The sequence below is a fragment of the Tetrao urogallus genome, assembly GCF_951394365.1.
Source record: "Tetrao urogallus genome assembly, chromosome: 20".
NCBI lineage: Eukaryota > Metazoa > Chordata > Aves > Galliformes > Phasianidae > Tetrao > Tetrao urogallus.
The window spans coordinates 6,632,281-6,658,577 of record NC_136833.1 but is presented as its reverse complement, the minus strand read 5'-3'; the positions used below and the strand labels follow the sequence as shown (position 1 = coordinate 6,658,577).

The 26,297-nt window shown below is 40.3% G+C and overlaps 1 protein-coding gene across 2 annotated transcripts in view; it reads right to left on the bottom strand.

Annotated features, from left to right (window-relative positions):
• Positions 1–5,681: 5,681 nt before the first annotated feature.
• Positions 5,682–26,297, bottom strand: part of SPECC1 (sperm antigen with calponin homology and coiled-coil domains 1) — a gene marked incomplete at both ends in the record, with an annotated part of 56,592 nt that continues 35,976 nt past the window's right edge. Inside the window, 8 exons of one of the 2 annotated variants that reach the window (XM_079545114.1) lie at positions 5,682–5,771; positions 6,558–6,617; positions 6,971–7,087; positions 19,159–19,261; positions 20,408–20,558; positions 23,764–23,845; positions 24,203–24,299; positions 24,519–24,671. In XM_079545114.1, the coding sequence (XP_079401240.1) occupies positions 5,682–5,771; positions 6,558–6,617; positions 6,971–7,087; positions 19,159–19,261; positions 20,408–20,558; positions 23,764–23,845; positions 24,203–24,299; positions 24,519–24,671 (853 nt within the window). Of the gene's footprint in view, positions 5,772–6,557; positions 6,618–6,970; positions 7,088–19,158; positions 19,262–20,407; positions 20,559–23,763; positions 23,846–24,202; positions 24,304–24,518; positions 24,672–26,297 lie in introns of both variants that reach the window. The other variant, XM_079545115.1, reaches the window with a different exon arrangement.

Genomic DNA, 26,297 nt, shown 5'->3' with positions numbered 1-26,297 from the left:
AGGTAAAGCTGTCTGAATCAGAGAAATCATCAAAACAACACTGCTTTCCCTGTGACATTGCCACAAGGAGGGACCAACCCTGTGTTTAAAACCCATGGCTGAAACGTGATATTGAGGTGGGGAAAAGCAAAGAAGTTTGGATTATGCAAATGAGAATCTTTCTCACAAGCTTTCATCTACGCAGCCAGACACAGCTACTCACTGCTACTCCTCAGCATCACGTGTAACAGCACCAGGTGGAGTTGCTCTTTGTAAGCTGTAACTCATTTCGCCACCTTACTGGTGACTTGTTATACTTTATGCTTATTCCAGTCATGCGTCCTTGCTATTCAATTTTTGACTGCTTCCTCCTAAATCCTCTAAGTCATTTAAGCTCTCCTCATGCAGAAACATACCGGCGTCTCCTGTGTTCCTTCCTTTCCTTTGCATTAGGATGGTTTCTTACTGTGTCTTCAATACAGTCTGTTTCAGAATCTGACACTCCTTTATCCCCAAGACAATCTTCTGAAAGGCATCCAAATGCATCTACTTAAAAAATGGAAATTGATGTATTTATGAAATGAAGCTTCTGATCAAATTTTCTCTGCTACCAGTGAAGGAGAAACAATGAACCATGAGGATGTTTTAAAGCCTCTCCTGGGAGCCCTGCTTCCCAGCAGTCTGCAGATGAATCAGATTTGTACGTAGATATTTGAAACATTGCAAAAACATCAGAAACAGAGAAAGATTTATTAGAAATATTACATTTTTTTTTGCATCATACATTTCAATAATGTTAATCTTTAAATATTAGCATGTCCGAATCTGGCAATGCCTTGTATATACATTCTAATGTGCTCTTTGTATAAATTAGATCACGATGTAACATCTGTATCCAATAGAGAAAGCTAAAAGTACTTGACTGTTAGAGATGATTATGCCACATGAGAAACTCAAGTCTGGACCAATAATCAATAAAAATATTGTGTCCAGCACCACCCAATGGAACTTGGCACACGTGCAAGTTAAAAATGTAGAGACCATCAGTTGTGAAAAATGTTAATTGTAGTTAAGTTATAAACTTGTTCCTACACAGCATTTGTGGGTGAGTCTAAATGGCACTGGAGTTGATAAAAAACAACAGAGTCTAGCATAGTAGAAGTTATTGCTGGGTTTAAAAATATGTCTTAATGCTCAGTGCCCTGAGTCTTCTTAGGCAAAAGCCCTCTTCTGACAGGAAAATGCATAATCTCATCCCATACAGACTCTGCATGTCATCAGATAGACAAGGTGCAGCTTTGCAAACAGCTGGACCTGTCAGATACTTGCAGATGGAAGCCATAAGCAAAGAAAGATGAGGGAGGTGCAAACAACCTACAGCCAGATGAGCCAATGCACTCTTACTGTCATTGCCAAGGAAGTGAGAGTTAAGGCAGTGAAGCCAAAAGCTGGACTTTGAAGAGCTCTGGGTCAGGAATCAAATAGGGCAGAACCAGTCCTTCTGTCAGCATGCACCTATTTGGTTTGGACAGAAAACTCACAAATACTGGTTGCACACACAGAACAAGAAAAATCATACAGAAAGCCTGAAAAAAAAAAAAAAAAAGAAAAAAAAAGAAACCTGCCAAAACTCAAGCAGCAGAATGTGTCTCACTGAATGGAAACTGGAGAACCTGCTTAAGTCAAAAATGAGTCTGCTTAATGTGGCTGCCTTACTGCAACACAAGAAAAACGGTGAATCTTTGGCTCTCAGACATTCCCATGAATATCACAGTCACAGGAAGGAAAACCTGGCCAATGCAGTGAGCTCTGAGTTCTCTTCCCTCTTCATCTTCCGAGGACCATCCCAGGCTGCGCTCTTAGGAGAAATGTCACTCCAGATGGCAGTCAGTCAGGACTCTCAAGCTGAAATCCTACAGACATCCACATCCTTTGCTGTCCATACAGGCACAGGTATTAATTTTCCATCTTGTTCCCTCTCCTCACATACTGGACTTTCACTCCAGGCAGTTTCATTGCATACTTTCAGAAACAGTTCATCAGCCCTTCTAGAAAACCTTCTTAGAAAGCTGACTCTTGACTCTCTTCTCAACTCCCCTGTACCTTCCCAAATCATGATATACTCTGTACCTTCTATAAATCACCACAAATTCTGGAAGTCAGACCACTTTCTACAATTTAATTCCCTTTCCTCTAGCAGCTGTAGTGAAACAATCACACAACGCAATATCCCTCCTTGAACCCCACTGAAATCCCCATCCTAAACATTTTTCTCACATGCTCAACCAAGATCAGCTTTATGATTTCTTGGAGTCTGACAGGCTACCCCAGGACACAAATAAATGCAGTTATGTTCTAGAGCTACTGTACATTTAAGGAGCACATGCTAAAGCAATTCCATCTGCCTGCATCAGGGAAAAAATCTATTACTCCTAAGAGGCAAAGTCAAAAAGGATTTTGGTAGCTTAAGCAAGCTGTTGTTGATACCATCCATATCACAGCACCGTGTGTTCCAATTTAGCAGGAATATTCCTATACAGTGTAGCTTATCTTAATAAGTCCTGCAACATTAATGGCAGCTGGAACTTTAATTTTTCAAATTCCAATTTGAGATGCCTTAAAAGAACTCACAGACACTACGTATTTTCTGAACACCACGCTGCTCTGCAGCACCTTATACGGGACAAACGTAAATCTATATTCAAACTCTTAGGCAGCCTCAAAAAGCAATAGCCTTTTCTGAAGATCTAGGTCAGATGCTGTGCAATGTTCCAAAGGAAAAAACAACCAAGCACAACAATGTAGCAGCTTAAATGAACCCATAAACCCAATTGTTCATCTCAGAAAATAACTCGGAAGAGCAGCTCAATCTCCAATTGTCATCACTTCGAAATGAGATGCTTTGCAGGTTTGAAGGCTGGAAAGTAACACAGAGCAAATGGTAAAACTGATACCTTGTTCTCTACAGACAACTCCTTGTTCCAACTCCCAAGTAAGGGAACGTGTTCTCATGAATGTACCATTAGAACTGCATAGAATTCGAGTTTGGACCGAGCTGTTTTGGGAGGAATGAGAAAATAGGCTGCAAAGAGACAGAAACAGTGCTTTATAAAATTGAGTTAAAAACTGAAAGCCATCAGATCAAGCAGCAGAATGCTTTGTAAAGCTAGTGAGTCCTGGGGAAACAGATTAGAATAAGTGTCAAAACTGTGATTGAAGCAAATGGAACTGACATATTAGATAACATACGTATGTAGCTTACATCTGGACAGCCACACAGAACACATGCACTTCCAGTGATCAGAGGGTTAAGATGATCTTTCTTTTCTGGATCATGTGGAGCCCTCTGACTTCAGAATGTTTTCCAGACTCTGGGAATGAAAACAGTTTTTGTCATCTCTCCAAGTGCCTGATCCAAAGCCCACTGAGGAATATGGAATTTTCTGTGTTGACTTCACTATGCTTTGAACTACAGGCTGTTGGTGAGTTGGGATCTCTGCCAACGGATACCTCAAGGGAAAAGAGCCTGCTGCATCCAGAAGGCAAAGGAGTTGTGCAGCGTGGCTCCCTTCCTAAACAAAATCTGCTTAGCAACTATTTTTCTCTTCCATCTTACCATATGACAGGAAACTTATATTTGAGAACATTTAGAGCAATGCATCCCCTGCTCTCTAGGGATGTCAGAGAGCATGCTGAAAATTACTGCAGACTTAATTTAATCTAGAAAGCACTCTCTTGCAAGGAAGGAACTCTGCCCAAGCATTTACAATCACTTTCTCACAGTATAGCACGACACCAGAGAGTTCAAGGGCACTCCAAGTGTGGGCCACTTTTTATCACACGGACACTCAAAAGATTAGAACCAGATTTTCCTGAGGGTGATGGATTAGAGTAAGTGTCAAATTGGAACTCAGAGCAAGTGCTGCTTTCCTCCTCCTGTGAAACAGGCATATTCTGTATTCTTCCAGCTTCCTTTCTGTTCAGGGCACTCACTGACCTTGGCTGCTGTCATCTATCCCCTAAATCTTGCTGTTGCTGTGAGAAAACCAAAGTCTGAAATAGCTTGTTTACTAATTAAAAAGAGACAAATAAACAAACACAATTAAGTACTATGGGGAAGCCAGAGGCTGAGATCAGGCACCTGCAGTACCCCAGAAAAATTATGTTTCTTCTGTGAAATCATCTATTTCCATTTCATGAGCTCTTTTCAAGTGCTAAGAGCAGCAAGCATACACTATTAACTTCTGTAAGAGAAAAATGATCCCTGACTGCCTATGATTAACATTCATGAAGCATCAGGTCTGGGTCACAGGGTTAAACACGCTAACTAAACAACTCCTTTCTTGCAGCACCATAATCTAAAGTGGCCAGCAGCCTGAGATCCTGTACAGCACATTCTCTAAGACCTGCTCCTAGAACAAACTAAGTAGCCTTTATCGAGTTTGATCCTTTCACCATTGGAGATGACATAAAATTTAGCTTCATGGGGTGAAATAAGAGAAACAGTAAATTAAACAGCATACTTCAGACATCTTGTTGATGGTATTACTAGCTGAAAGGCTCTTCTCTGGCACCTTAAAGATATCCAAGAAACCAAGAGGGGAACGCAGTAACATTCTGCAATCTGCAGAGTAAAACTGGAACTTCTATTGTTACCAATACATTACTGTGCCCTCTAACAGGGTAATGTAACTTCTAAACATTTAACAGTGCCCTGTGAACTACATTTCATCTCAAAGGGCATTAACTGTCTCAAGATTTATGCTTCTACATAGAATTTACTTATTTGTGCTGCTTATAAAAGATCAGTGCAGAAAAGAGAAGTTGCTCTACTCAGTTCACAAAACCACGAACTACTGAGATGCCAATATACTGCTTAGAGAGTCACCACCTGATCACTGGCACCTCATAAACTAAAGCTAGTAACTTGCATCTGCAATATTCCTATGCTAACAGTGCCAGCTGTGAAACAAGGCTCCATCTTCTTTTAACAGTCAAGCTATAGTAATGAAACTGTTGTAATAAAGCTGTTTTTCTCTGAAATGACACCTGTTTGATCTGGAGTTCCAGCAAGTAACAGTATCTTTCAGAGTTCTCTCACCAACTGGTGGTGGAACAGAGCATGGTTTCCAAGTTACAAATGATGGTGTTGTTATCCTACTGGATAAGCTATGGCAAAAAAAAAACTAGCAGACTGACTGGGTCAGATGTGTGAGAATAACTCAGGTTAAAGTTTGACACACATGCATTTGTCATGGCATCTCATAAAATACACAGAGGGAAGAAAACAAAACATATTTGGGATGAGTTAAATATATTTGGGCAAGAAGAGCATTTTTGTGAGATTTTGTATTAGAATTAATCTCCCAGCTTCCTTTGAGTACCAGCGTAGTCCACATTGATTCAAAACTTCATTTTGTGGCAGGTCTCCTGTCGGTAGAGATTGGTTTGTGGAAAACATTGTATAGCACAAGGAATCCTCTTCAGAAACAAAATTGCAGATGAATTTGGTGTGAATATATGGACATGGTTATTTATTTGGTTTTATCCCAGATGTAATCAAAACTATGGAAGAGCTTTCTTTCAAACTAAGAGCATAGGTTGGTTGTGGAAGAGGAGCAAGGGGATTTTTAAAGTGATCGAGTGCATCTGTGGCATTCTTTGTTCTCTTCCCCACTTGTGTCCACCTCTTGCTTTGCATCTCAGGTCTCAAAGTACTTGTAAATCTGGGCGACGTACTGCATCACACTCTGCCAGTCTGGCCGGTCTGTGTACATCATCTCACTGAGTTCCTGCATAGGACATATGGTCAAAATTTAGTCAAGCACCTCCACTGGGAGCATCCCTGGGTCCTCTGAGTAGCTCTTGTTACTGAACACTACTGCTTCCATTCCAGAGCATGGTAAGGCCACATAACTGCATAAAAGTCCATGGGAACAATCTACTGGCTGACTGCAATTGTACAACTCCAGCCAAAGAACAAACTATTTAAACACTGTACATCCTGAAAAGGTCTCTTCCATCTGTAATCAAAGAGTAATTCTCTATGTAATTTCATTTTATTTAAATTACTGCTTCTTTTCATGTCCCTGGTTCTGTAATTTAGCTTAAGAACCCATAATATTTCCTCCTTCGTATTAATCTTACCTTTCTTGCCATTAAATTGTTGATTTAAGCAAAGGCTTTTTAAACAGTTTAACAAGAAAATTATCCTTCTGTTTCTTAGAACTCTAAAACAAAAGGAAAGAAAACGATCTGGCAGGCAGATAAAGGGCTCTGCCCATGCAAACAGGAATCATCTCTCAAATAAGCTTCTGAGAGGAAGACATCATCAATACTCTCAATTTTAATACCAGATGACCCCCAGAAGTTACTTTAAACTGTATTAATTCAACAACACTACAGATTTGGTCTGCTGGGACTTCTCAAAACAACGCAGACTTTCAGAGATGGTGCTGCACATTCTCTAGCACACTATGGGCATTTTCAGTGCAAGTTGACTGACCAGCCACATGACAACAAAAGCTTTGGAATGATGTAGGCAGCAATTCTTCCCTTGCTAAAAGTAGATTACTCACCAAGCTGGGTTTGATGCCCACACTTTCGGCAGCTTGAAATGCTAACAGCAGATTTCTCTTCTGTAAGAATAAAACAAAGGTTCAAAAGGATTATCAATGTATGATTCTGGAATTCTACTTTGTGTCTGGGGCAAACAATAAGTTTAAATAAGAAGGGACAAATATCTGAATACTGAAAAACACCAGGTTTGGTATTTTCACAGGCAAAGCAGCTAGATCAGGTCCCAGGTAAAAAAAAAAGCTGCAGTCTATCTGCTGAGTTCTTAAATGACACTTGCCTTTTACTGCTCCTCCCACCTTTTTATTTTGTGTGAATTAATACCAAGATCTTAGAGCACTGTGTCTCCATCAGAATGGATAATATTCACTGTGCATTCAGCAGATTTTTTAGGATTAAGTACAACAGAACTTACTTTATCCTGGCTGTTGAGCTCTTGGTAAGGAATATGTGCAGGCAAATACGTGTGCAGCAGAGCACAGAAGGCCAGCCCATCACTCCAGCTGCTGCTGAAGTTGGTAATATCAATATTCTGTAAGAGGAAACAAACCATTCCTTAACAGTGCCACATTGATCACTTGAACAGGGAGGCTGGACCAGGTGACCTCCAGATGTCCCTTTCAACCTCGACCATCCTGTGATTCTGCGTATTTGACCTCGTGCTGCCTTCACAGAGATACTTTAAGAGAATGTGTAATCAGCAAGATTCAGTTCCTTATCGAAAGCCATATCAGACTGGTAATAACATAACCTAGTTCTCAAGCCCTAAAGAAAGAATGTGCTTATTTGTATGAGAGAAAGGCTCCAAATTGGCAACACCAGCAGCTGAGCGGGCAGCTTTCCAGGAGCTGGGCAGATGTGCCTAATTTGCAGTTGTTTGCATGAAGGCACGTCTGCATTCTTATATTCTCTGTCAATGCAGCAGCTTTCATTTGCACGTCACAGAGAACTGAACAAAAGGTAGATAAAGAACGGGAAGTTAGAGATACAGAATTTGATGTGACCTTTCTAACATTCTTGTATGCACTGATGGAGCCATATCAGTACGCCCAGGAATCCTCAAGGCTACGTTTTATTGCTGTTTTTTTATTGTTCCAACAAGAAGCTAAAAATACAATAGGGATAGTGGTTAGAAAAGTTCCAAATGTTCAAAGCATGGAAGGCTCCAGGACACGACAGTGCTGCACCATCTCTCACACAGTGACAGGTGCTCAGACACCCTGAAATCCCCTTTTAGCCAGATCTTCAGTGCACCGAATGCCAGCTCTCACTCTCTGCTACTTAACTTTATTTATTTAGCTGTTTTCCATCCTCTTTCAAGATTCCCCTCAGAACAGATCTTTTACTGCATTTCTCATACAAATCCTCACGCAGGAGCACTAAAACCCAGCTGGTAAGTATTTCATCATGTGCTTTTCACTTATGCCTCATTGATTAGTTGTCCAACCTGGACTTTGTCCAGTCAGAATTTCAGATTAGAAATTAATGTCTACAATAAAATATGATTCAAACTGAAAGAGTTCAGAATATTTCAGGTTAAAATACTCTGGCAGCAATAAATCTACAAACTTAATGAACTGAGCAAGCAGGTTATCATCAGCAGTCATTACTGTACTAGCCACCAGATTGTATTTTGGGCTAAGCACATCTGTCAGTGGAGATAAAAGAGACATAGTAGCTGAATACCATTGCAAGAAAGAAATATTTTACTCTGAGAACTATCCTGGCATTGCCTAAGCCATAAAGTTGCAACAGGAAATGAAGTTTCTGATGGAAAAAGTACATATTATTTATCAATCTGCAGTTAGTGGGAAAGGATTGACCTCCAAATTACCAAAGTGTTAAATTTACTGAGGCCAGTACATGTTATCAGCAAACAGCCTATCACCACGATAGGCCACAAGAGTATGACATGAGAATCTTTCCATGCCCAATAGAATGGCAAAGCAGGAGCACAGAAAGACCTGAGTGTAAGGTTTGCTGGGGCAGTGGTAGAGAACTGCTAATAGCATAAGGGTAATCCAGACAAAGCTATTTCCAGGGTAGCAGCCAGGTTTCTTGTCAGAGACAACACTCCACTCACTTCAAAAGAAAGTTCATATGTGCAGTGGGAACAATAAAAGACTGATCTAGAAGCACACAGGGAGCTTGGTTGTCTGAAAGTACTCAGCATGATTCATTTCTGTGTATCTTAGTGTACCTGACCTAAGGCAAAGCAAAAAAAATATATATATATAAAGAAATAAAAACAAGTCCAGGCAATGTTATTTAGAGATCATATGTATTCTCTATAGCACAAGTGACATGCCAAGTCCAAAAGGCACCGAACACCTGCAAGTCATTAACATCAGCCCCCCACTCCAGGACCAGGACCTTTGCTTGCAGATAACAGAGCACTGTGAGAGCCACCTAAGGACCCACAGGGAAACGTGTGTGATCTCTTCTCACTATAAACAATTCCTTGTTTGTCTGGGGAAAAAACAACCACCCCATCAGATTTCGCTGGATCTTTGAGTCTTCAGCAAAAAGCAACAATGACATCACATGTTCCTCATTGCAGCCTCAGTATGTTAAATACTGACCCAAGATATTCCCGCCATGCAGATCCTGTGCCTGCAGCAATGGCTCTCTGAGTCATAATTTTCTCTTTAAGACCCAGAATTATGAATTATAAACATGAATCAGCTTGAAGCTAAACTGGAACTCTGCGGAAGGAAGCCTGCAATAAATACATCCTTATCATCTCTCTTCCCACCCACCCCCAGCAAACAAGTTGCCCTCCTGTCTCTCAGAACAGCAGACCTGGAATGCACCAGAGTGGCTAATCACTGAATTTCAGTCCAAAGAAAATATAAGCTTCAGTACTGAAGACAGAACTATTTAAACGTATTGAATAAGTCAAAGGGAAATGCCTGTTCTTAAGAGCAGCTCCCCCTTAATCAGCTCAGCTTTCTGGAATTCTTCCTCCCTATCAATAATCAAAGACCTGCATCACATTCACAAACCAAAAGTCTTAACATATGGTGCTTTTAAGTCATTATATTGAGACTATATATTTGCCTGGACAAAATCCTCCCTTCCATAGGCTACATATCTCAGCAAATCCTGATGCTGACTTTCCAATACAAAATCTGATCAAGGAACCTTGAAAGGCAACTCCCAAGGACCACCTCCACTCACCCATCTTCAAGCACAGCCGTGTGAAACTGCAAATCTAATTTGGATTCGTTTCACCCTAACAGGGTGGTGGGGGACAAGTCAGTGGGCTTCAGCCACAGTGGTTCTACCAAAGGAAGCACATAAACTCCAAGCCCCGAGTAGGTGAGTACTAAACATTGCCTAAGCAGTAATACAAGAAGGGCTCCCCATAGCATGACCTAATCTGAGCAAACCTCATCTGAAATGCTCCAAGTATATGAAACAGCTGGGCAGCTCACTGGAAATGCAGGTGAATTGGAAACACGGTCAGGTCCAGTTAACATGGATGGAAGGCATGAATGCCTAAAATTGAAGACTGCCAGGATTCTTCTGTGATTACAGGGTGCACCCAGATGGCTTGGACAATTGCACACAATTATTTCAAATGAGTGGCTGCAAATCTAAAGTGATTTACCTTTCACATTTAAAATGTCAATCTATTACCAGGAAACTTCTTGAATTCTCTTACAAATCTTTTACTCATAAATGGAATATACAAAATAATACCTCTTGATTTAAAAAAATGAAATCTATCGAGAGTAACTTGTGGAACAGCAATACTATTTATTGTATTATTTTGCTAGCCAAGATTGGAAGGGAAACCAAACTACCTTCTGTCCTCCAGGCTATATTAATATCCCCAGTTCAAATGGTTTGGGCAGCTGCAGTCTCAGTGAGGATTGTTTCAACCTCTTTGAAACTCAGTGTTTCCATCCCCCCCCCCCCCCCCCCCCTTCTGTACTTCTAACACTTCTGTAAGACATGTCAGCAAGTCGTGCACCTTACTGCTGATTATATGTACAAAACAATGTAAGGAAGTGGCGGTCAGCTCTTTAAGGGCTATCTCATTTAGTGTGTTTGAAAAAGTTTGTGACTTTTTGTTTCCTCAGGAGCACCCAGCTCTCTACATCAGATGACTAGAATAGCCACAGGGAGGAGGGATGATTAAAAAGCAGAAAATCAACGAGCTTATCGTCATGCACTGAGCACAGATTTTTTCTTAGCTCCCAATCTCTGCAAGTCTTTCTAAAACAAGATTTCTAAGAATACAGCAGAAAGTCAGGAGTGTCTCATGTTCTTCATTACCTTTCCAGATTGGATCAAACTGGCAAGAATAGGTAACAGTGCTCTCTAAAGCTCTGCACCATCTAATAATCTGACATAAGTTGTCTTAGAGATACCATTCAGAGTAGATTGTGAAGGCATTATAAAATAATCTGTGCATTCTTCAAGCTCAGCTCTTCTTTCATGAAGTACTGAGGAGGTCTGTGACCTCTACAAGGCAGCTTCACTCTGTCGTTCTGGTTGTAGGAGATGTGCTGCTGCTGTAACTGAAGTCGTCATAAGAATAAAAGCAAAAGTGGCACCAAATGGGAGATGCTTACAGTTATATGTGATAACTGTGTAACCACACACTTCTTTGGCTTGCAAGGTGAAATACAGCTGCAACTGACATGGATATCATCACTGTAACTGTAAATACAAATAGCCACCTTAATGAGCCAAGCAGCATCCGTTCCTGCCTGTTGGCTGTATTGCTCCCAGCACTGTGTGGACTGGTAAACATCTCACTATGATTTGTTTTTAGGTTTTCTTTTCATTAGAATGTATTAAGATCAACTTCTTAGAAAGAAAGTAAATTCTGGTAAATCAGGAAAAAGCTTGAGACACATTGCTGGCACAGCACACATTACACACAATGCATGTGAACTTTTCCTAGCAAATAACACAAGCAGCTTTGAATACCAATTACCCTATGAAAACATTCTCATTACTAAGGTCACCTACTTCAAAGAACTCTCTGGAGGCCAGTAAAGTAACAGGATTTTGTACATCTTCCTCATTCTGGGACTTAACTATCTCTTTGCACCCCAGCTTTGGGAGAGGAGAGCAGAGAGAGAGAGTTAGCTGTGTCTGGAGAGGCAGAGGTGGATTACACAGCAAGGCCAGGAAGCAAATAGTTTTTCTCATTCACCTCTTCTCTGCTCTTCAGTATAAATTATATTTTTTATGCTCACCTGCTGAAAGCCAATTCTTTCCTGCTAACAAAGCCAACACTTGCATCATTTTTCTCACATCTCACATAAAGGACACCACACAGCTGCAAGCTGCAGAGACGAAACAGGCCGGGCTGTGTTCTTTCATTGCCAAGGCTGCAAGAGTGAAGATGCAGCAGCACAGCTCCGATGGCCACACAGACATTCTGGGGAGGAAAGGAGGGAGCTGGGTAGGTACGCACTGCCCTCTGAGTCCAAGGCAGCAGCTTAGCTACTTCCTGCCAGCAGCCTGGCACAGAATTGCTAACGAGCACAGTGACGGCTCCCACAGTTATTGCTAATTATCTGATGGGCAGTTGTGCCATCAGACACGTCCTGCAATTCCTGGGCAGAGGGGTAGGCTGCAAACTGTGGTAGGCTCATGAAAAAGGATGGAAACAAGTTAGGAGGAGGTCCCAGCAGCACAGAATATTGATGGAAGAAGCAACAGGGCTCAGCTCTCCCACTTAAATCCACAGCTTGGAGTTGTTCCAGCTGGTGACCAATCAGTGTTTTCACTGATTGTCACTGCAGCCAGGCAACACAAGGAAAATGTCTTGGACTTTGGGATGGATAGAATGTAAATGCTATTTTTGAAATTACCCAGCAGGACAGAAAATTACGTGTGAGAGCACTGCACGGGCATTTATTTTATCCTTCCAATCTAAAGACTTTTATTTGCTTAAAAGATAAAGCCCCTTGTGGGGGAGCAGGGAGGAAAAAGGTAGAACTCACCTCAAATTAGTTGTCTGCATTGGAGAAGCACATTTAGGAATTGGCACCACTGCAAAGGGGGCTTGCAGATGAGTAATGAAATGGATTTCTCCCAACATGTGAAGATTTGGGTGCTACACATGTTTTCCAGACCCAGCCCTGGCTTCAGCTGGGACATAAAGAGAAACTGCATATACTCAGTCAGCTATCTGAGTGCTTTTATGTAGAAGAAGAAAAGAATTATTCTGGAAAAGAATCAGGAATATCTTGAAAATTCATATTCAATTTCCATTATTAAAAACCCTCAGTATTGCCCTGTAATCAGAGCACCTTTCCAGACATGACTGAAATTCATCATTATCCACTGAGATGATAAGATGATCTGTATTTTAACAGCCTGGAAAACCAAGGCAATATTATGCAAGACTGCCACAATCACAGAGGTGGCCCAAAACAGACTCAAGAGCAAAACTCCTATCCCCCTATTATCAATTTTCATTTAAACACGGGGTTGACCCTCCCATCTCAATGGCTTTTCCTAAGATTCCCTTCAATTTTCGCATAGATAGGAAAAGTCTCTCTGAAGTCAACATCCTCTTCACAAAACTAAAATACTTTCTGCAACAATTGAAAAAAACTCAGGCAGAAATTTTAACCAGTTCTCAGAAATACACCACATACCCCACTTCCTACCAAACCTCACTGCACATATGTTCCACTTCTAAATGTCAAAAAGTGTTGAGCGCTGTGGGCACAGTGCTGTTACAAACACGTGCACCCTCTCATACCAGATCTGCTAGTGTGTGGTACTTTAGAACGCACGCCATTGTACACCAGAGAAGAACTCTGATGCATTAATGGCATTGGTAAATACTAAGACAGATAGCTTTTGCTGTTTACTCAGCAGGCTCTGAGTAAACAGAAATCTAATCCAAAACGTGCAGCTTGGTGTGGCAGAAGAAATAGGAATTCATAGAGGAGTTCCTCCAGGAATACTGTTTGGAATTAATAGATGGCTGTCACTGAAGTCTGGAGGTGCTTTTCTTCAGTGTTCTTCTTCAGGCATGGTCATGAAGGAGTTTTTTGGCTCTCTTCCCAAAACACACAGCCCTTTAATATATTTGCATGCTGTAGCAGCTGAGAAATAAGCATCTTGTCTGCTTCGTCCAGCAGCAGCATCCACCTCCCTACTGCAAATGCATTGGCCTCTGACCATCAGACCAAAGTGAACTTTATACCCTCATCAGCCTATGTGCATTTGTACATCTTTGGGTGATAGTTAAAACAAATGTAAAAGCTTTGTAACCGTTTCCAAGCCACTGGTCAACCAGTCTCTTGCTACAATTACTTGACAAACAGCACACGCTGGCACAGCCCTTGTTTTTCTCCCCACGCTTTTGCATCCTTGCTGCATGAAGAACACAATGCAGTGCAGACACTGCAACTTTTACATGGTCTGATATACCAGCTTCATGCAGTACGGGCACTCAGAATTGTACTTAATGACTTTTAGGTTATGCTTGGAAGAAATTTGTTTCCAATTTCTGTCTCTCAAGGCTGAGATAGCTGTAATAGCAGGAATACTTCAGGATAGGCCTTTTTCTTCTTTTTGAATAGCCAGCCGAAGCACATCTGAAAGGCACTGCTATTAATACATGCATACAAGACGAAGGCTGAAGTACTCAGATTCTTTTCCATGCCATTCTATATTTCTAGAAGATACGAAGAACACAGATACGCCCAGGATATTTCACCAGAGCCCTAAAACTCCCTGTGTCTGAAGAAATTGAAGCTTCAGAAAACAATTCATAACTTTCCAGACAAATATTCAGGATGCTGGGGGTACAGATTTTTGTATTTTGCTAATTCAGACCAAACAATACAATGTCAGAGAGTATTGCCCTAAAAATAGTTTCTACATGCTCCTAAGAGTACTTTTTGAAACAGCACAGTGTTCTTGGAACTTACTGCAATGTTAAGTGACTCCAAATAAGGCAGGGAAACAAATAAATCATTTTCTTCTAGCTTTGCTCATAGTTGCTAGCACACTTTGTGCAGAATAATGAAAAGGAATTACTTTTTCCAGAAGCAGCTATGAAAGTTAGGTAAATGTCATGCTACTGAAGACTTTCTGCACGCCGGTGTGATTCTTCCAGAGGCATGAAATTGGGTGGCACTGCCCTATATGTGAGCAGAAGTGCATGAGTTACATAAGTTGTCATGTTACAAGGCAATGGCTTGCATGCACAGGCAGGGAAACTATGGAATAAAAACATCTTCAGAGGTTGAGCTGCTATTTTCCCCTGTCTGTTCTAGAGCGTTCTTTACCACCACCTATTTCACATTCCCCTACTTAAGACAACCACACAGATGGCTTCATTATAAAGGATGGTAGTTCTTCAAGGAGCAGATCCTGAATGGGTCCCTTTAAACTCACTTTAATATTGCTTAAACTAATTACCACAACGGTACTTTTAGAGAAAAGTCTCAGGTTCTCTTTTCCTCTGTGCCATAGGACGGAGGTATAGTTTTGCTGGGAAAAATGTGAACAGTTCTTCTAAGTAAATGATATTTATTAACATGGCAGAAGTTCCCTCCCCTCTCTAAGGAGAGTATGTGGCAGAAACAATAATCCTGAACTCTAACGATGGTGGGTTAAGTGCCTCTTGATGCTCCATGTGTTCACAGTACATCTGCAGATAGCAATAGACTTAATCTAGAGAGGTTTGGACTCTTGACAAATGGTCTCCACAGAGAGCAAATAGAACCTTAGCACTCAAATAACACCACAGTCACTAATGATATGATTATGGGAGGTGATAATGCAACAAGAATGACTTTCAGCAGCTTCCAGGAGTTACAGCTCATGGGAACAGAGCCTGTTAGAACAGAGGCACCCACCTTCTGCTTCACATTGTTGCTATGATTATAACTTTAAAATAAATGAAAAAAACAACAACAAAAACACTAGACAACAGAACAAGAGCTATTTTAACACAAATGACTTACTCTCAGCAGGCTCTGTGGTTGAAAGGACTTGTAGTAATTGAGCTTCGGAACCACAAAAGCAATACTCAAGTTCGGTCATCTCATCACCCTCATCACTTTATAAACCACGATATCAGCAAATTCACAGAGTGAGGAGGAGCAGTCTGTATCTGTCTAGCCAAAGAGATGTGCCAGTGCAAAATTCTTACAGGGAACCATACTTTAGATTAAGGGTGTTTGGTTTTTTTTTTCCAAGCTGGAGTTTTTTCCCCAGGGAGGTTTTGCAAAAAGCTGCTGAACCCAAAGCCGAAGCCTTATTTCACATTTTTTATTCTTCTTGCTGCTGCCATTTTTTTTAGCACTTCTGCACGGTTATTCAAAAATCGATGCCTATGATGCCAGAAGGTATTCACCCAGCACTGAAATATAACAATTGAAATCATATGGTAGAACATACCATAGTGTTTGACATCTCTTTTTTTTTTTTTTTTTTCAGCCATTCAGCTGAACTTCAACTTTATTTTCATTCTAGAGCTTCTTCACTTTCTTCACTTTCTTACTCTCTCCTTAATATTTGTATCTTTTTTACATCAAATCACTGTTTGAATAGGGATCTTAGAAATGGTAGCAGATCAGAGTCACAGATGCTTTCATGTTTTTTCTCAGTTACTGGAAACTCATGCAATATTTTTTTTAATCTTTTTTTTTCAAAAACAAATCAAACTCTCCAGGCCAACATTCATTTATGTCGCATTTCTCTCAACTCCCTCCAGTGTTCCTCTCTTGTTTTATGAGATTGCCTCCAGGGGAACAGCACACTGGAGCTAAAAGCCAAGGAATGTTCCACTGTAGTCAGTGTAAGGATATATGCCAGCAGCAGGATGTAAATTTCTATCTATAGTATAAGCCCTGTATGGATTAAAGCATTTAAAAGTGGAGCCTCGTGCATTGGTCCCTAGGTCTTATCCCCAAATACTCTCCTAGGTCACTAATCCAGCTTTCTCCCAGGAATCTGGGACACGGGTAGCAGAAGCTCATGAGCATATTAGTTATTCTAATTCATTTTACTTGTATCATTTAATGAAATCTGGTATCTCCACAATATAAACAGAAAGGAATTCCCCTCCTCCTTGCCAGCTCACATTATAATTGTCAATATTAGATGTTGGAAGGCAGTACATGGTGTCAATGGAAAAAAGAAGTTAGGCAGCTAAGCATCAAGTCTCATTTTCTCTCCTTCCACTGCGTCACCAGGATGAAAATAGCTTGCATCCAAAGCGACTTGTGGTTCTGGGCTTCATGTTAGAAAGACCATGACAGAATATACAGGAACTTGCACAGATGATACCTCACAGACAAGGATATTACGCACAGAGAAGAGTCATGCATGTCATCAGGGCTCTGCTTGCTAGAGTTCATTACTTCATTCCCACCAGAGCTGCGAGTAAGGCAGGAAGGAGGATGACGTTCTTTACTCCACTCCAGTGCTTTGTACTCAAGAATGAAAAAAAACTCCCTGTGGAGCTTAATATCAGACTTATCATATGAGTGCAAGGGTCAGGGAAAAGCCAGTTCAAGAAAAGTCAGTGAATACACCACAGAGGGCACGATGGAAACAAAAGTCTGAAGAAGAATGTCCAAGAGATAATGCTTCAAGATGAAGCAATAAGGATAGAGAGGCAAGACTCTCACCATAAATCAGTGAATTGTTTACCCTTTGGTTCATTTGATTTCAATTTCTACTCTGAAATCTTATGCTCTGAGCAATGAGGTTCCCCCGCATCACGAGCTGAACTTCTCAGGCTCTCCTGGCTTACAGTGTTTGTCAGCACCATCCCTGCTCTTTCTGAAAGCTGCCGAAGACTCATTCTGCTGCATTAGAAATGGTAATGATGGAGGACAGCCACCGGCACCACAGGAGTCTCAGCAGAGCAGGAATCAAAATGGCAAAGTCTTTTTTTTTCCTGAAACATCATCTAAACATCCAGCAGCCACGTATAAAGCAAAGACACGCACTGTCCTCTGACCCACGGACATACTTTCCTCCAGAGGCTGATACCAAAAGGAAAAACAAATAGACTGCCTTGCATACCTCCTGTGTGGCCTGCTATCTGATACACAGTTAGCTCCACCACTTGGGTTCAGCACAGAAAAACAAAACTCCTTTTCTACTTTGTCACAGAGGGAATATTTGTCACTCCAGTTACCAGACTGGTACCTACAGCACCAGGCCTGTGTGTTCACAAAGCCACACAATTTCTGAAAGTATTTCCATTAGTCCCACCTGGGAGTAACTATACAAAGGAAACTACAGACTGCCTCCCTTACAGTGAACTCTGATGAGTTGGTTTGTTTTAGGAGAAGTGGAGGAAACTCACTATATCTGACATTTAAAACAAAACAAAAAGACAACACCATCAGGGGAAAGTCTAACCCGAGAGATGGTTTTTCTGGCTTAATACAATTTAGGCTTGGAAAAGTTGCATTTTGCCAATCATTTTCTGAATGCTGGATGGAAATATTCCCCCAGTACGTTCTAATCAAAGACCAGGAGAATTTCAGAAGGTGAGATACAAAAGAGTATAAATTAACAGAGCAGAGGATGCAACATCGCAGAACAGCGCTAAGGCAGCATCACATGATTGGAGGTAATCTAACCTTGGCTTTAGTGCTTGTAAGGTGTGTCTGAAGTCAAGAGCTTTCTCTGCTAATTGTCCTCTGGAGTTTGTGCAAATCAGATAAATATGCCACTGCTAAGAAACAACTTGAACTTCTATAGATCGGTTTATTAAAGGAAAAGCTACTGTCTTTTCTTCCAATCTTCTGCCCCCTGTAGCTAATGCTTCATAAAGAGATGTTGTGAAGAAAAAAATATTATTTACTTTAAAAGTTGGACTCTGCTTTTATTAAAGCCATGCTCCAGGGTGCATATCATGTGGTGATAACTGCTTTTGTCCTCTGTTCTAAGTAACAAACAATATTTTTCTTAAGGAAAAAAAAATCTCAACATTATATCAAACCAAGACTGTCCTGCACAGCCAGCATATAGCACAGGATGAACTGTTGTCTAAAACTGCCTTCTCCAGCTCAGTTACAAGCAGAATCAAAGATCTAACTTATCTGTGTCCAAACACGAGTCCGAGCTTAATGAGCACAGCAACAGCCATACAAGAACTGGACAAAATTAATGCCTGTTTAGCAGTGAAAAATCACTGCACAAAGAAATTACATATTCTCAAACTGTCAAAACTGGCTTTGCAGAATTCTGTTAAACTGCAGCAGATGAGAAAGAGTGGCATCCTAAAGTGCAATTTTGTCAAGGCCACACCAGTAAACACGTAAATTTTGTTACACAAAAAAATGTATTAAAAGTAATTTCAAAAACTGGTACCAAATTGAAGCTGCTGCTCATACACACTAACTCTGAACATCAGTTATTTTTGATGCAGGAAACATTTCACCTTGAACAACTTACAACAACGTGATACTAGGGACTGCAGTGCTAAAGAAATCTGAAGGAAAAGGACAGAAACATCCAGCAGAAATAAAGGTAAAAATCAGCAGACTGAAATGCACATATTTCTTTGAAATGATGTTGCTTACTTCATGCAGACAAAAAAAAAAAAAAAAATCGTGAATTATTTTCTAGAGAAAAGTGAAAATGTACCTGGTAGCCCTCAGTCTTCTTTTGGCACCATTTCAACAGAGCGTTCCTCTTTGAACCGCCGTACTCCCGGGCTAGGGCTGCCAGCGGGTCCTTTCTCTCCACACTAATCCAAGGGAGTGGAAGGGAGAAGACGACAAAATACATTTTAAGTCTCTTTTTCCTCCTTCCCCCCCCCCCCAGTTTATAAATAGAATCATAGAATCATAGGGATTAGAAGGGCCCTTTGGAGATAATTGAGTCCAACTTCCCTGCTAAAAGCAGGTTCCCTACAGGAGGTTGAGCAGAATAGCACCCAAACGGGGCTATCTAAGATCTCCACAATATACAGGGGGTCTGATGATTCTCTAGCCAGATCTCAGCTCAGGGTCTTCCTGTACGTAAAGTCAATCCAGCAACTTGGGATCAAGGTAAAAATGAGGGAGGCTTCATCACAGAATGGTTGGGGTCAGAAGGGACCTTGAGGATTATCCAGTTCAAAAGCTCAATCAGGTTGTGCATGGCTCCACCAAACTTGGCCTCAAACATGTGAAAGGAGGATTGTTTGCTCTTCCCCATGCAAAACCTGTACCCCTGTACCTAAGGACTAATCAGTGACTTATGTGATTCAGTGCTACTGAAATAATATCCATATGACAAAATAGGATGGCAGCACAGAACCCAAAATGGAAACCAAATTGTTATAGCCTTCAGAGCAAACATCCTACTTAAAGAATCTGTAACACCAATTAGCATCCAATTGAGGTGCTGCAGAACAAATACTTGATTTAACTGCAATAACTGCAGCCTGTATTGCTGTCAAGGCCAAGAGGACTGTTAAAGGCCAGCAATCAAAATCTGCATAGTCTCTACCCTACAGCTTTTACTTTTGAGAATAATGGTGGAGATCAGAGGAAAATTTGTATCTGGCTCTCCTGTAGGCCTCAAAGCTTTTAGCTTTCAACTCACTATAATGTGCAAAGCTACAGTAAGATAATGATGGTATTCTGGCATACAACTAATGGCTCCTGAAAATTTGTTATCCTCATTTTGTCATGATTGCTCATCTTACAGATAATTGTTTTTACTATAGTCTGAATTTTGAAATTTGAATCTAGTATAGTTTATACTCTGGTAATTCAGAGCTAGACAGACTAGCCAGCAGGCTTTCTACTGGAGACAAGAGTCTGTTAATTAAAACATCAGTCTTGGTTCCAGATAATACATCAAATCCGTCCAGTGTGCTGTTTTTCCCAGGAGACTTAGCTGGTACCTGAGTTTGCTTTGGGGTTTCAAGCTGCTGGGGGTAGAGTTAAGCATTCTGCTGCTGAAGGCCATAGGGGGTTTGCTCAGGGATTCCAGGGAGGGGCTTTTTCGGAGGTAATGGTCCGGTTTCAGCTCTTCGTTTCTTCCCTTCAGAAGGTCTGTGGGAATTGAAATTAAAAAAAAAATGCTGCCAGCTTGCAGTCTGAGGAATTTGATTAATTACTGTCCTGCCACCCAGCACACAATATGCAGTCTGTTGTTTTGATTCTAAACAAATGTACTCATTTGTTCATTAAACACACATGGGGCTAGGAAACCTTGAGCAGATTAGAGGTGATCATAACAAGGAATGGCTTTGATGACCTCAACAATACGGACTGCCTGGTTTCCTGTGATTGATACTCCTGCTGGGGGGTAGGGGCCTCAGGTGAATGAGGGGAAATACCAAAATCTACAAACTGAAATGTTCAAAAGCTGATTACCAGATATCTTCACCAGAGGTCTGACCAGCCCTAGTATAACACTTGCTTTTCTCTGCCACCAGAAGACATGTAACATGAAAGCCTCGTCGATCCTGAATGCAACCAGTTCAAGGCAGCAGTAAAAGGCATTTTTTAGCACATGATGCCTGCCATCCTATGTAATATGACTTTGGGAGCTCTCAATATGTTCATAGGAAATGCAGCTGTATTATTATTATTTACATATATTACGCATTTACATATATTATATATTGTTTTTATTATATGGTTATATATATAAAATCAACAAAATTAGTAGACATGGAATCCAAAGTTGGTAAGTTTTTGAACAGAAGCCAAGGAGATCATAGAAATCAAATTATCTTCATGCCTCTCAATTATCAAGTAGAGTGTTGGATAATATTGGGAAAACTGGTGTTTTCTTTTCTGCAGACAAGCTGTCAACAAGCCAGAATCTATGAGCAGCACACTATGAGTTGTTATCAAAAATTAAGTGAATGCAGATCATTTAATATTCTCTCTTCCTTTTCAGTTACTTCCCCATATTAATTATTAAATAATTAATGCCTAAGTGTATGAATTCCTCTTCTTATCTTTGTTTCAGCAAAGTGTACCATCACTGCATCAGTCCTACATTTATTTTCAGCAGAAGTGTTACAGCATTTGCCAGACAAGCACGTTGTTCCAGATGGCTCTGGAACCTTTTTATACTTTAGAATATTCTGTTTAGAGAAACAGATCTTCAACAAAGGGCATATCAATAAATAAAACCAAATATTATGAGGAGGAATGAAGGTTTCTCACTAGCCTGTAAGGAAGTACACTGCTAAACTGTCATTAGCATAATTGAGCTTGGCTAATGGCATGATTCAAATAGGAAATGCTGAGCCAACCATTCAGGATGCATTCAAGCATGGTGCAAGAAAGAAAAGGACGGCTCCCAGACAGGAATAAAAGCTATTGGAAGCACATAGCTACAAAGAAAAGAAGGGAAAGATGAGGGCATATAAGGAGCAATTTGGAAAAAGAAATGGGATAATAATCACATGAAAAATATGCAACATGATTATGGAAAAAAAAATCACATCCTGTTAGCATGATCAGTTTGCATGAATTAAAACAAACTATGTGGTTACTGGCTTAAATTATACAGTAGTGCCTGAAGTGGTGCAGGCAATGCTATCCAGCTCTGTACTTTGTGTCTCACTTGCATGAATAATACACTTCCTCTGACTTGCTTCGTGCTGCTAGAAACTCCAGGACAGAATCAGTCAAATTCTGATTCTAACTGAAAAGATCACACTCAGATCATCTCTCTCTGCAAAGTAATCTACTCTCCTCTTCAACCATATAACATTTGGGTCAGATTAAGGACATCACAGGACACTGCTGTAATATTAGTCAGATAGAATCAGCCAGAAGATTATTATCATGGAGACTACTTCAACTCTGAATTTCCTTGGGGATATTTTTTAATTCAGTCTTGTTTGCATAGGACTTGGATCAACTGCCTTCTAGGGTTATTTAGATTGGAACCAGAGCTATTACAACTACATAGTGAGAAAGCATTTGCAATGAATTACAGGGGCTAAATCAAATCCAGGTACAAAGAGAAATGATAGACATAGGAAGTCATTAGGTAAGTGACCATAAATTTTAACACACAATAGTTAATCAAATATCTGTTGATTTCAATGGATTTCCATAGAACAGTAGTTTATAGGTAATAACAGCAATTATCCACATCCTGACCTGGGATATGTATTATTAAGGACTCGAAATACATCACAGTTGACAGATTGCTTCACCATGGAATAAATCGATAGAGATTTTAAGAGTCTTGTGTTCTGTGTAGGATCAGAGCATATTTTCATGCAAGAGATTTTCTGGAAATCAATTGATAAATCTAAGTAAACTATCTGTTCCACTAATAACCTCTGCTCGATTATGATTTACTCATACAGAAGCTGGTAGCACAGACAAGATGTTGTTTACGTTGCCATCCCTGTAAGCTGTTTTCCTGTTCAGATCCAGTATCTTTTCATTTTTGAATGGAGGAAGGGGCAGATACTTCAGAAGTATCTGAAGAGTTTAAAAATGAAAGTGGGTTCCAATTTCTCCCTGTATTAGCAAACTTACTGCAGAAAATTCAATCTACCACTGAAGAAGTTGACTGATCCTTTTTTCTCTCCCTATAGCTTCAGTTTGACTACATGAATATAATTTTTCATCTGTCCTCACAGATTTGGTCATCTATTGGTACCAACTTCAATTCCAGTGCAGTAACTAAATTCAAGACTAGATAAGCAAAATAAAGGGCCTCAGAGAAAAGGGGAAACAAAAACTAGTAGAAAAGAATGTTAAGTCACAAGAGAACAAAAGTGTGAAATGAAAACAAGTGCATCTCTTGAGAACTCTCAAAACAAACTCTTACAACCCCAAACATGACTGCTCCTAAAATGGTCCCATCTGTATCTGAAATGTTTGATGTATTTCAAATGAAGCTCAATTCAAAAATATTCAGGTCCCCAAAAGACAGCGTTTTGGACTTGTTCCAAACACACATATACTGAACAAAATTCAACCCTCTCCAGTTCCACAGCACGGATTAGAGAGGTGCCATGGATACTTTGGAATAAAGAGGGCAAGTTTGTATTGGCAAACCCTAGTGCATCAGTTGTTTTTTTTTCTTTTTCTAAGGCTACAATCAAGATGGGAATGGAAACATGACAAAATCAATAAGCTCCTTAAGACAGACTCTAAAGACATATTTTCATGTTTTCTTTGACCATATGTGAAGAGGAAAAGTGGCCCAGAAGGACTAACAGTTAATGACAATGCTGGCAAAAGAAGCAATATTTGTACATTTACTGCAATTTACCTGCAAGTGGAAGGTCTGAAAGATCTGTGTGCTTGACAACACCTTTGCTGGCTGGCTTTGTGTTATTATAAACAGAATGTCTCTGTGAAACAAAAAAATGTATAAAAGAGAATTAAAAAATACTAACCATCATACTCATGCTGATGTTTTTCATTCTTACTACCAATAACTAAAACTTAATTTCTAGATAACTGTGATTAAAGTTCAGAATTGTATTCCAAGGAGTTCACATCCGTCCACTGAGACCTCTAAACTGAAGTCAAAGGCAAACTTTGATCCTTTTTGTTAGCACTAAAGCATTTGATGTTCCACAGCAAATAAACAGATGAGTTTCCCTTTCCCCTTGTCAACATATGTATGTTGGCACACTGAAGCTGTGTCATTCAAACATGGCATCTATCCATTCAAGCTCTCCAGTGATTGAAAGAGTTCCTCGTACCTGCATGGGGGAAACAGCAGCTGCAGGGGCTGTCCTCACTGGAATTCCACTTAGAGGGCTCCTAGGGACCTTTTGAACTGTGATGTTTTGTCCAGTGCTACCTTTAAAGAAAAAGCATAGAAACGATTGTGTTTCAAAACCAGCCATCTTCCTCTCAGCAGAACAGGGAACCAGTGACACAGTGACATTTCACAGATAGTACGTCTGAACCAAGCACTGACAGAACATTTCCACTAGGCAGCAACACAAAAAAAAAATGACAAGAAATACATACTTATCACTCAAAAAGAAGGAAAAAAAACCCACTACAGTATACAGCATACCTGAACATCCTAAATCAAATGATTTTATCAGCGACTTCACAGTGGCTGCAGATTCTGATGGTGTGGGAGATGCCCTGCTAATGCAGACTCCTTGCCAACGGTTGGCTGTATCTGCCTCTATAGATTCTACCTCTTCAGCTGTCAGCCTGCAAAGCAGAAACCAGAGCAAAGTCAGCAGCAACAGGAAACACAGGCAGAAACTGCAGGTCTTCACGTGTAAGGCAAATCTAACGATGCAAATCTTACATTGTAATACCCGAATATAAACCCACTGCTCTAATGCTCACGCTCATTTTTTAGAGTGTTTGGAGAGTGGAGTGGAGAGTTTTGGAGTGTTGAATAGCATCTATCATTGTTTGGAACCTAACAAACATGAAATCATTGTGTATTAACAATTCTTTCTGCTGTTAGCTGTATCATCCCCATTTCTCATCTTCTACAGGACAGAGGGCTATCATGGGAACAAAGAGTTTTATGAAGTTCAGGTCACCACAGATCATCACCTGAAGACTGGCATTCAATACAGCACTGAGGCCAATGGGCTAATGTGATACTCGGAATATAACAAGGAAAATATCTAAACAGAAAGATGTTACGTTATGTTCTATGTTTTTAATTGATGCAACTTCTGCTGGCGTCATTATTATCAGTTAAAATCTCATAACTGGAAAAAAATAATTAGCTGGACAGGGTTCAGATTAGAACCACAAAAGTTAAACCAGAAAACATGCTTCATAATGAAAAACACTGAAATTCAACTCTTGCAACTTATCAACAAAAACATCTGCTAAACCAGTAAACCCTCAATCGCCACCTCTAAGCAAACATATAGGGAATAAAACTCAAAAGTGCTTCATCCTAACAGACACAGGAATACCAAAATTCAGTGGTTGTAGTGAAGGTAGATGTACTCAAAATAGAAGGCCCCTATTTTAACAGTAAGGATCATTCAGTTGCTCCATTGATAGGAAATTTTAAAGTCAGGATAAAGTGGTGAGCATGAAAGAAATTAATACAGAAAAGTCCACGTTACATAAAAACTGCAAGCATAATTGTAAGTATAACTGATGATTCTAGTCATGCATTTTATGGGTCTGGATGAAATGGCTTAGCACTGACATCGTACTTACCTAGTAGTGCCCAGGCAGACTTCAAGTGTAATTACCTAGCTTTAGTTTAGGAAAGCTGTAATTAGACAACAAAGCCTAGTGACATAAAAAAGAGAGTCTTTATTACATGGTTTTCCCTATCTGCTAGCAGCTTAAGAAATGCACATTGATCTACAGAAGCTGAGGCATCACCATTCCCCTACTCTGCAGTAAGGTAGGCACCAAGGGCTACATGAACAGAAAACCAGAAGAGATTTCACAGGGCGCCTGGAAGACTCCAACAGGCAAGTACCCATGAGACTGAACAACTTCTGTTAGTTAAAAATAGAACTTGGAGTCTTCCTATTTCCCTTTTGGCATCACAGCCTACAAAATGCAAAGGGCTAAAGGGTGTCAATGAATAAGAGAATAAGAATGACTAATGCTTCTATTTTTGGCAGAGCTTAAGGAGGTGCTGTCTTTAAGTAGGCATTTCTTTGCTAATTCATTCAAGCTCCTTGTGTGCCAGAAGGGACCGCAGAGGCAGATGGCTAGAGAAAAAGCCATTTCAGTTCCATTCTCCATTTAATCCAATAAGGAGGAAAGGCAAACTGGATAAGATCCACAGAGCTCTGAGGGAGCCACTGTTTTACTGGCTAATTTTAACCTCAATCCTTCACTTTT